Raw genomic sequence first — 10,411 nt, 5'->3', positions numbered from 1 at the left:
AAGGTTGGCAGTTTGAATCTACCAGCCACTGCTTGGAAACCCAACTGGGCAGTTCTGCTCTGTCCTATAGGGTAGCTATGAGTCGGAATCAATTTGACAGCCAAGGGTTTGGTTTTTTTGAAGAATACTGAATATACCATGGACTGCCAGAAGAATGAACAAATCTGTCTTCGAAGAAATACAGTCAGGACGCTCCTTGGAGGCAAGGATGGTGAGACTTTGCCTCACATACTTTGGACATGTTATCAGAAGGGACCAGTCCCTAGAGAAGGGTATCATGCTTGGTAAAGTAGAGGGTCAGCAAAAAAAGAGGAAGACCCTCAACGAGATGGATGGACACAGTGGCTGCAACAATGGGCTCAAGCATAACAACGATTGTGAGGACAGTGTGGGACTGGGCAGTGCTTTGTTCTGCTGTCCACAGGGTCGCTAGGAGTCAGAACTGACTCAACCACACCTAACAAACAACAACATGACAACCTTACTCATCATTTGCTTTCAGTGAAATTCTTCATATTTAATTCACAGAATACAAACTGTCATAGGTGTATATTTTATAACATCTTTAACGAATATAATCATTATAATACTTTGTAATAATTAGAGAATGATGGAAAATCTTTTGGACCAAAAAGAGGTTGCAAAGATAGAGCTGAATCATGCATTTTTCTTGAACTTCTTGACTTTTTGACCTCATAAAAAGTCAAGCATCCCAGACATCCTGACTTGATGACAGTGGCTGCCAAGAACATTCACCCTAGCAGATACTTAAAAAAAAAAAAAGAAAAAGTAACTAAAAATAAGACGACTACAATGAAATTTCTGCTAAGGAAAGACAAGCATTTTGAAAAAAAAAATGTACAGAAATGTTCCTATTAGTACATGATTTTTTTGTTTAAAATGATGCGTTTTAACTGTAAAAAAAAAAAAAAAAATAATAATAACCACTAAGAAAAGAATCCCTGGCTTAATTTGAGTTTGGGCATTTCAAAGCTGGTATTTGCAAAGTAATATAATAGCTCTAAAATGCACTATGACTATTGAAAGAAGTTAACACCAGAAAAGACAGAATAGCAAATGGTTGAGTTTGAGCTATGAAATCAGACAGACCTGAGTCTGACATCTGAATCTACCACTTACTAGCTGTGCAACCTGTTTAATTTTATTTAACCCCTCCATGTCTCAGTTTCCTAGTCAATAAAGGGGGAATAATACATTTGTTATAGGGTTGGTATAGCATTAAATCAGGTAAGTCAGCACAGTGCCTAACACACAATAAACCAAACCAAACCCCCTGCCATTGAGTCAATTCTAATTCACAAAACCCGTTGCTGTCAAGTTGATTCCAGCTCATAGCAACCTACAGTACAGAGTAGAACTGTCCCATAGGGTTTCCAAGGAGCAGCTGGTGGATTCGAATTGCTGACCTCTGGGTTAGCAGCCAAGCTCTTAACCACTGCGCCACCAGGGCTCCAATTCTGATTCATAGCGACTCCCAATAAAGGATGGTTTTTACTACTATAAAATCAATGAAAAACAATGAGACATAGAAATGTAGTAATAGGTGTCAAAAAATGCCCTTACATTTGAGTTAAATGACCCTCAAACATTGTGATCAAAGAATCTATAGAAGAATCCCGACCAAAAGACGCAAATGCAGAGCAGAATTTCAAATTCTCATGGAATCAAGACTTTCTGGAGTCATTGAGGCTGGATGGGCCCCCAAAACTACTGCCCTGCGATAATCTTTAAACCTGAACCCAAAAATATTCCCTGAAGTCTCGTTAAACCAAACAATAGTGTAGCTTTAAAGAATGTCTGCCTTGAGCATTGTGCTCTTTTAAGAACTATGCATGAGATCAAACTGACAACAGCAACAAAAAAAAACCAGAGAGGAAACTTAGGGGAGTGAGTTTACGTTACTGGAGGAGGAACAATTTGAAAAATGGAGGTGAGAAGGGTTGCACAACTTGAAGAATGTCATCAGTTCTGACGTGTACATGTAGAAATTGTTGAACTTGTGTATGTTCTGCTGTGTATATTCTCGACAAAAATAAAATAAAATAAAATTTTTTAAAAGTTAGTATCATAAGGACAGCAAGAGTTGATAATATTGAATTAGCTTTTATAATAACACAAACGATAGGCATCTTGTCTGACACACTGTTAATGTAGACTAGCATCACCATAAACTAAAATCCAGACCTGACAATGATAATAAATGTGGAACTAACATAATTAATATTATTTTCCCTTAATTTGAATAAGTAAAATACATCTCATTCTAAAAACAAAAGAATATACATTCTTTGGAAATGTGTCATCGAGCTAACACAGATCTTATTAGCATTAAAAGTACATTCGGGATCGCCAGGGATACCAAAATTGCTCCTTGCTTACCAATGCTGATTTTTTTAAAAGCAGGTCACATGGAAAAGGGCCTTAATACTCCAAAATTGCAGAAAACATTAAATATTACAGAAGGAAAAATTAACATACCAAAACTAAGGTCAAGACGATAGTCAAATTACATAGTTTATGAGAAAGGCTAGGATCTATCTATAACCACAACCATGCTTGGTTTAGTTACTGATTATATGTATCTAGCAATAGTTTTGGTTTGAAGAAACAAACACTGATCATAACATAGATTAAACACCAGAATTAAGATTTTGTTCATATTAATAGTATATTGTTATCCAAACGATTCTAAGTTTAGAACTATTTCATACCACAAAACATAAATTTGAACATATACATAAAAGATAAGAGTTTTTTGAATGTTCCATGTACATACTTTCTTTGGCAATATGGTGAATTAGATACCCTGAATAACGCTGCCAATGAAATAACAAAAATACTACATAAAATGTAAAAAGATTTGTTAAAATACATACAGAAGAGTCCTCAGAGATTAACAAAGGAATGAAAGTAGGGATCCTTGGAGGTAAGCGGGCTTTCACACTGGCTTTTGTTCTGAAAGTGTCTGCCAAACCCCAGAAAATACAGCTTTACCCTGATGACTGCACAAGGTATGCAGTACAGAAAAAAAGTCCAGGGCTTGTTCCATATGGAGAGTCAGGAAAAGCTGAGATGCCATAAAGCTACCTACCTTCAGTGTAAAAGTAAAGGAGGAAGAAACTGACCACACGGAAGAAGGAAGAAGGAAATTTTCCCTCTAACTGTTGGTGTGGACGACGAGGAAAAACTTTCCCTGAGAATTCACAACCATAAGCCAGTAAAACTCATGCTACTTGTGTGGTCCAAAAAAACTCCTCAATTAGAGAAATCAAAATAGTTCCAGGTGGATAGTACTCCAGGAAACAGGCAAAATTCAGTGGAAATCTCTGAAGAATTTTACGACTCCTAAATTTAATCCAGGTCTCAAAGACTTCTCACAGATAAAGACCCAGTTAAATAGATTACAGTTTAAAGAAACAAAACAGGCAAGGGAAAAGGTACCTCAGGTGAGATCCAGCAGAAACAAGACAGCAGAATCAGATACACAAAAATGTCAGATATTAGATCAAACACAGAAAAAAAATAAAGAAGGTATGAAAACAGGAGTTAGGAACAAGAAACTATTTAAAAAAGCAGATTTAAAAAAGAAGTAGAGATTTCTAAAAATGAAAATATGATTCAATTTTTTTTAACTCAAACTCAATGAACAATTTAAAAAGCAAAGTAGACAGAGCTGAAGAGAAAAGTTAGTAACCTGGAAAACATACCGTTTCTCAGTTTTTATCTGCCTAATGGGTTACTGAGAGGTGTGTCAGCAATCTCACCAGAAACAGAAAAAAATACTAGCACACCATTTAAAGCGGCCCTTTCCACAGGGACAGGCCCAGTGCAAACGTACAGTTCAGTCAGTAAGAAGAATAGCTAACACCTGTTGAGTCCTTACTCTGTGTCAAACATGGTCCTAAGTACACTAAGTACTATCATCACAGTAACCCTGTGGAATGGATGCAAATACAGAAACCAAGGTCCACAATGGGGCTCGGCAAGTGAGGGGCTAAGTGACTTGTTCGAGGTCACAAAACTAGTATATACAGGAGCCAAGGTCTAAATTTCAAGCTTGCCTAACTCTTAACCAGTGTAATACAACAGCTATAAAAACCTGTTGCCATCCAGTTGATTCTGACTCATAGCAACCCTACAGGACAGAGTAGAATTGCTCCATAGGGTTTCCAATAAATGGCTGGCCAGCTATAGGTCAACAGAAAGATATCCTACTCTATGTTCATTCAATCCTTAACCTTGGTAAACATATACCCTCTCTGTAGTACAACTTTCAGATTTATAAAATCAAAAGATTGTTGTGCCAATTTTAAAAAATGGAAATTTTCAAATAATGCAAGTTATTTTATTAGTGTATAAGTAAAACAATCCTTAAAATCCTTAAAATCAACTCCATTAATCTCTGTTATAACCTAGATTATTATATAACAGAACTCAGTCACTTTCACAGTCCATTATTCTGCTTTTATATTATTACGAAAGAACTCGGCTGCTAACCAAAAGGCCAGCAGTTCGAGTCCACCAGCCACTTGCTGGAAACCCTATGGGGAAGTTCTACTGTGTCCTATAGGGTCCCTATGAGTTGGAATTCACTCGACAGTAATAGGTTTGGTTTTTGGTTTACCAACAAATATTCTAAAATCCTTCCCTTCCCTTATAGGAAATTCCATGCTGCTTCCTCAAAGTTTTATACACACACACAATACTGTGTTAGAACCGAACAATACTGTGTTAGTGTTTATGACATGCCTTAAAGTTCTAAAAGTCCTACATGTAAAGACGAGAAGAGGTAAAACTGTTAAACTACACATTGAAAAGTGCCCTACTGAATTACAGACTTCCCCCTTAGATAAAGAGATAGAAAAGTAACAGACTATGTTTAGGGTTTGCATATTGTCCCTTGAATAAAGACAGCCAATTTTTGAGATGGATCCTAAAGCACATACGTATGTACATACGGGTGGGTGGATTTGCGTATGAGTATAAACTCTTCTATATGTTTACCTACCAGTTTCTCCAGCTGTTTTATTCTTCCCATGAGGTTTATACAGAACATAAGAACATCCTTTTACATGGAAGTGGTCATTAATTTGTCGAAACCACCTGAAAATAAGAAGAGGATTTGCTCATAGCAATAGTTCTATAACAAAGATGGCATTAATTCAATTCTAGAGAAATGTAGGCATAGTCCAAGTTTGGCATGTCTGCTAGAGGTTGGGGCCCAGTAGCTAGGCACATGGTTTATTGCGTAAAACATATCTAGAGTATTACTTCTTTACAGACCTAGAAATAAGGTATTGCCTCTAAGTGGGGGTTTCATACCTCATAAGTGTTGTATTTCCAGTGAAAGGGCCAAACCTAATATCTTCAAATGGGGGTTGAAAGCCCAAAATATGTAAAGCCTCTTCTTGGGTAATAGGTGGAAAACTACAAGAGAAAGATTGCCTTTCATTTTACAATTCCAATCATGCACAACTTTAATGTCTGTCTGATTTGCAAACAATTTTGGTAATATTTTTAATTAAATTTTATTTCATCAAAAATAATACATGCATGTATTTTAGGCTAAAAGGCTTACTAAAAAGTACAGCAGTTGTTTCTTAATTTATAAAAATCCCTTCTTAGAAACCTTGCATTACCGAAAAGTAACACCAAATTGCTTTTGAGTTTGAAGTTTGGGAATATCCATAAATTGACATACTTACCTTCCAGCTCCCATTGTACTATATAAGAAATTCCAGCAAGAAATTAATGAGGAGATACCACAAGAAGTCTTATATTGTGGCCGGCTTATGCAGTACCTAAGAAAATAAACGGCTGTTATCTTCACTTGAATGACTATAAGAGATGCATAACAGAAATACATAAACCTCATGACAACGAAAACTGTGAGCATAATTAAAACTTAGATCATGTTAACCAATGTAAAATCTTTATTCACTCAAAATACTTTCATATTTATTAAATACCAGTCATAAATGCATAACAATAAATAATGCATTTTAATAACGATGGCTAAGTATGACCCACTCCCAGTTAAAGACGACTTATAATTAAAAAGTATAATTTGAAAAATTAATTATATGCAACTTTAGACACCCACTATCAAAATTTTTATATAAACTCCTAGTTGAGCTGCACGCACAATTATCTGCAACATCAGCAATATTGGAGAAAACAAAACTAACCGCCCACACGTACCAGCTTTGCAGAGAGATTCTTCAACTCAAATTAAAAAGACATTCATTTATCATCCACTGTGCCCTGGTGGCACACTGGTTAAGAGCTCAGCTGCTAACTAAAAGGTCAGTAGTTCGAATCCACCAGCCACTCCTTGGAAACCCTATGGGGCAGTTCTACTCTGTCCTACAGGGTTGTTATGACTTGAAAAATTCTATGTTCATAAAATATATGCATATATATGTATATATAACATTCATATTGATACATATACAAATCAACAACAACTTGTATCTATTCTATAAACTGATCATTAAGACTTTGAGATACAAAAGAAGTCATCTAACATAAGATGCAAATTATCGTGTAAGAAAGACTATAAACTGGTTTACAGCCACAGAAGAAAAAAAAATTAGCACACTTAGGAATAATTTTGTTGATATCTATTTGCAAGGCTCTTTAAATAAGAATTCTTACCACAAAAATGACCCTAGCTTAGAAGTGTTTGATTATGTAGTTCTTATATTTCACACTAAGAAGCTAACTTCTGTAAGTGCTCATATATTCATCGTTCTAATGAACATTCCATTCTGGAACCAAAATTCCTACAAATGGATTTGGCACTCATCATCAATTGTTTTCTATGGCTTTTTTGTTCCTAATATTTTTTTTTCAATATCTTGGTTGGTTTAAATTCCTTTTTGAGTGGTTAACAGCTCATAAGTGGTGTGTATTCCCTGAATTCTTGTGTGATCACAAGTCCGTTGCTTTAATACTCTAATAATAATCTAAAAGTAAAATTCTTAGATGCCTGTTTCTCTTCTTGAGAAACTTAACTCCATTGTAGCTGGGCAGCTTGTGCTGCCATGGTGAAGACCAAAGCCAAAGGGGTATCTTCTTCTTGTACAATTTATTTTTCTACCTGGATACCCAGAACTCTTTATTGATGGTTGAAGTTCAGTAACTCCACCAGAATAGGTCTTTGTGAAGACCCTTATCAATTTTCCTTTCCTGGACACTATTTGCCCCTTCAATCTGTAGACATGAGTCTTTTCTTACTTCAGGAACATGTTTTCAGTGTGTCTTTTACATATTTTCTTCTATTTGTTCTGATCCTCCTCAGGGATACCAGTTTTTCATATTTGGACCTTTTGTCTGTTATCCATATTTATCTATTCTAGGAGCATTTTTATATTTTTACTCTTTTCCATTTGGTGATTTCATCTCACCTGGCCACCATAAGATTTGGTTGTGTTTTTCACTTTTTGCACTTTTTTTTGCTTCTCATGTGGCTTTCATCTCTGTAATGTCTTTCTTTTGTTTCTAATGTGGCTTTCGTATCTCTAATACTTTTCTTTGTTTCCTACATTTCTTTCCAAGATGTACAAGTGAGTCATTTTTGTTTGTTTATAATTTTTATACACAGGTATGAAGCAGCTTTCTTTCTGAGTATTACTCATCCTTTCCTAGAGCTGATTATTATGGAAGAATGGTTGGAGAGGAGACCTGGAAGTGGGATCTGAGACAGCCTGAACTTTACTTCAGGTCTGTCGTCTTCAACGCCAACACTGTCAAGTCTTACTCAAGAAGGTAAAGGTGTTCTCAAACCAAAAATCCAGGCAGCCTGTTTTGCTATCACTGCCTTTTGCCCATTTCACTAGAGGCGTTATCCTCAGCCGGGAAGGCAGGTGGTAAGAGTAAAGCGGCAGTGAGCACGGTGCCTCCTTCTGCAATTTCTCCCTGCATTTCTGCAATGCTGAACTAGATGTGTACAAAAAACTTCCCTGCTTCTGCCAGGATGTGACTGCTCACACCCCTAAATGTAGTCACTCTATCCTAAGGGTCACTGGATGGGCCTTTCAGAACTCTGGCAGGTACCTCTAAGGAACCCTGCATTGTTGGAGGCCGCAGCAGTCTGCGGCTCTTAGCGTGTTCTCCGTTAGTCCAGGGTGCACAGATTTCATAAGCATGTTTTGGAGCCTATGGTTTGTGGAGACGTTGCTATTCCTTTGTTTCAATGAGGATGGAGTTCTCCCCCGTTTTTCATTTTGTGGGTGTTGTTCTTTTCATGGGTTTGAGAGAAGGAAAGAGAGAGGAAAAAATGCCTTTACTTTAACATATTTAAATTCCCCCCTTACATTTTAAACACTCCATACATCCTTGGGATCAACCCTAGACATCCTGTTAAAGCTAGTTTTTCCCCAATGACATTTTATCCTCTTAAGGTTCAAGGTGGCAACCAACTCGTCAGAATACTCCTCATTGTTTTAGTGAGAACAAGGCCACTAGGAAACCTATGGACAATTTACTTATGACCTTATTCAAGTAACCTCCTGCTTTAGTTGTTTAAATATGAGTGTGATCTACCTAAGAGATCTTTGTGACAGGCAGTTAGTTATTATATGCTGTATGATCTCAGCCACTAACCAAGAGGTCAGCAGTTCAAATCCACCAGCTGCTCCTTGGAAACCCTATGGGGCAGTTCTTCTCTGTCCTACAGGGTCACTATGAGCTGGAATAGACTTGACCGCAACAGGGTTTGGTTTTGATGGTCCACCCTAATGAAGCACAATTAATTCATTTACTTACTCTTTTTCTCTGCCGTGAACATTCCGCCAGAGTTCAATCTTTAGCACTGTTTTACAAGTCCAATACTATATAATATTTTATATGTCACAAAAATAACCTTAACATATGTTTACCAAGAAAGTATTATGTGCATGCATATATTTTCTGTAACACTAAATCTGATCTTCAAGGTCAAAAAAAAGAGGCTTCCCTCAAGAATTTTTATACTTCTTCATCAAACCAAACTTTTTTACTGATCTTGTTCATTCCAGCTTTAAACTTTTGCTAACATTCTACTACCTTCTATGGCTCTTTCCATTCCCATCCTAATCCTATATTCTAATTCTCAATGGGGAATAAGCTTGTTATCTTGGTGATCTTCCCCTCAGGGTACTTTTCTCATCTGTCCTTCCTAGTCCAAGCTCTTATTATGTTACATGTCACACTATAAAATATAATTATTCATATTTGTTGTCAAAATAAATCTTAAGTCCAAGAGACAAGAAGCAAAAATGGGCAAAGTTCTTCTCAAAAGAAACTAAAATTTATGTTACTGACTCTGGTGTCCCTTCAATACCCCCTCCATAGTAACTACTACCAATTTATCCTTGTAAAATACCTTTTTGCTAAGAAATCTTCAATGGTTGCTCTCTACCTCAGAAAAAAATCTAAATCCTTAGCCTGATAGCCAAGAAATAGACCATGATGTGTTACCAAAAAAGCAAAAAAAGAGAAAGAATGGACTTAGGAGTTTGACTCTCTAGTTTCAACACAAGATCGGCCATGTGATGCTGGGTAAGTTTCTTAGCTTCTCTGAGCCTCATTCCAGATAAACTGGTCTACTCACTATTATCAACTTGCCATACACTTTCCTACCAGCTGTTCATAGACCTTTTGATCCTACATTCCCTCGTTAAGAGTTCTATGTCATCCCTTAAGACCCAGCTCCTTAGTAAGGCCTTCTGGCAATCATTAACTCCTGTTATAGATTGAACTGCATCCCCCAAAAATGTGTGTCAACTTGGCTAGGCTATGATTCCCAGTATTATGTGGTTGTCCTCCATTTTGTGATCTGATGTGATTATCCTACGTATTGTAAATCCTAACCTCTATGATGTTAATGAGGCTGGATTAAAGGTCGTTATATTAATGAGGCAGGACTCAATCTACAGGATTAGGTTGTATCTTGAATCAATCTCTTTTGAGATATAAAAGAGAGAAGTGAGCAGAGAGGAGTGGGACCTCATGCCACCAAGAAAGAAGAGCTGGGAGCAGAGCACGTCCTTTGGACCCAGGGTCCCGGCACTGAGAAGTTCCTAGACCAGGGAAAGATAGATGACCAGGATCTTCCCCCAGAACCAACAGAGAGAGAAAGCCTTCCCCTGGAGCTGGTGTTCTGAATTCAGACTTCTAGCCTCCTAGACTGTGAGAGAATAAATTTCTGTTTGTTAAAGCCATCCACTTGTGGTATTTCTGTTATAGCAGCACCAGATGACTAAGACAACTCCTCTCAGGTTGATTATTTATTCATACCAATCACTTGGGAAATGACCTAAAGTATTTTTATTTTTCTGCTTGGTCCCATCTTCTTAACTAGATTTTAAACCTTGGGTAAACAAAGACTATGCCTTGTGTATCTCTG

The 10,411-nt window shown here is 36.9% G+C and overlaps 1 protein-coding gene across 2 annotated transcripts in view; it reads right to left on the bottom strand.

Moving 5' to 3' along the window:
- Nucleotides 1-10,411, bottom strand: part of BIVM (basic, immunoglobulin-like variable motif containing) — a 21,980-nt gene that overhangs the window by 9,947 nt on the left and 1,622 nt on the right. For both annotated transcript variants that reach the window (XM_004384173.3, XM_023738540.1), the window contains exons 2-4: nucleotides 5,727-5,822; nucleotides 5,344-5,448; nucleotides 5,030-5,124 (exon numbers count right to left, since the gene is read on the bottom strand). In XM_004384173.3, coding sequence (XP_004384230.2) covers nucleotides 5,030-5,124; nucleotides 5,344-5,448; nucleotides 5,727-5,822 — 296 coding nt within the window. The remainder of the gene's footprint in view (nucleotides 1-5,029; nucleotides 5,125-5,343; nucleotides 5,449-5,726; nucleotides 5,823-10,411) is intronic.

This window comes from Trichechus manatus, unplaced genomic scaffold (assembly GCF_000243295.1).
Source record: "Trichechus manatus latirostris isolate Lorelei unplaced genomic scaffold, TriManLat1.0 scaffold00118, whole genome shotgun sequence".
In the NCBI taxonomy this organism is placed as follows: Eukaryota; Metazoa; Chordata; class Mammalia; order Sirenia; family Trichechidae; genus Trichechus; species Trichechus manatus.
The sequence above is the reverse complement of the archived record's forward strand: the minus strand, read 5'-3'. Positions and strand labels throughout refer to the sequence as shown.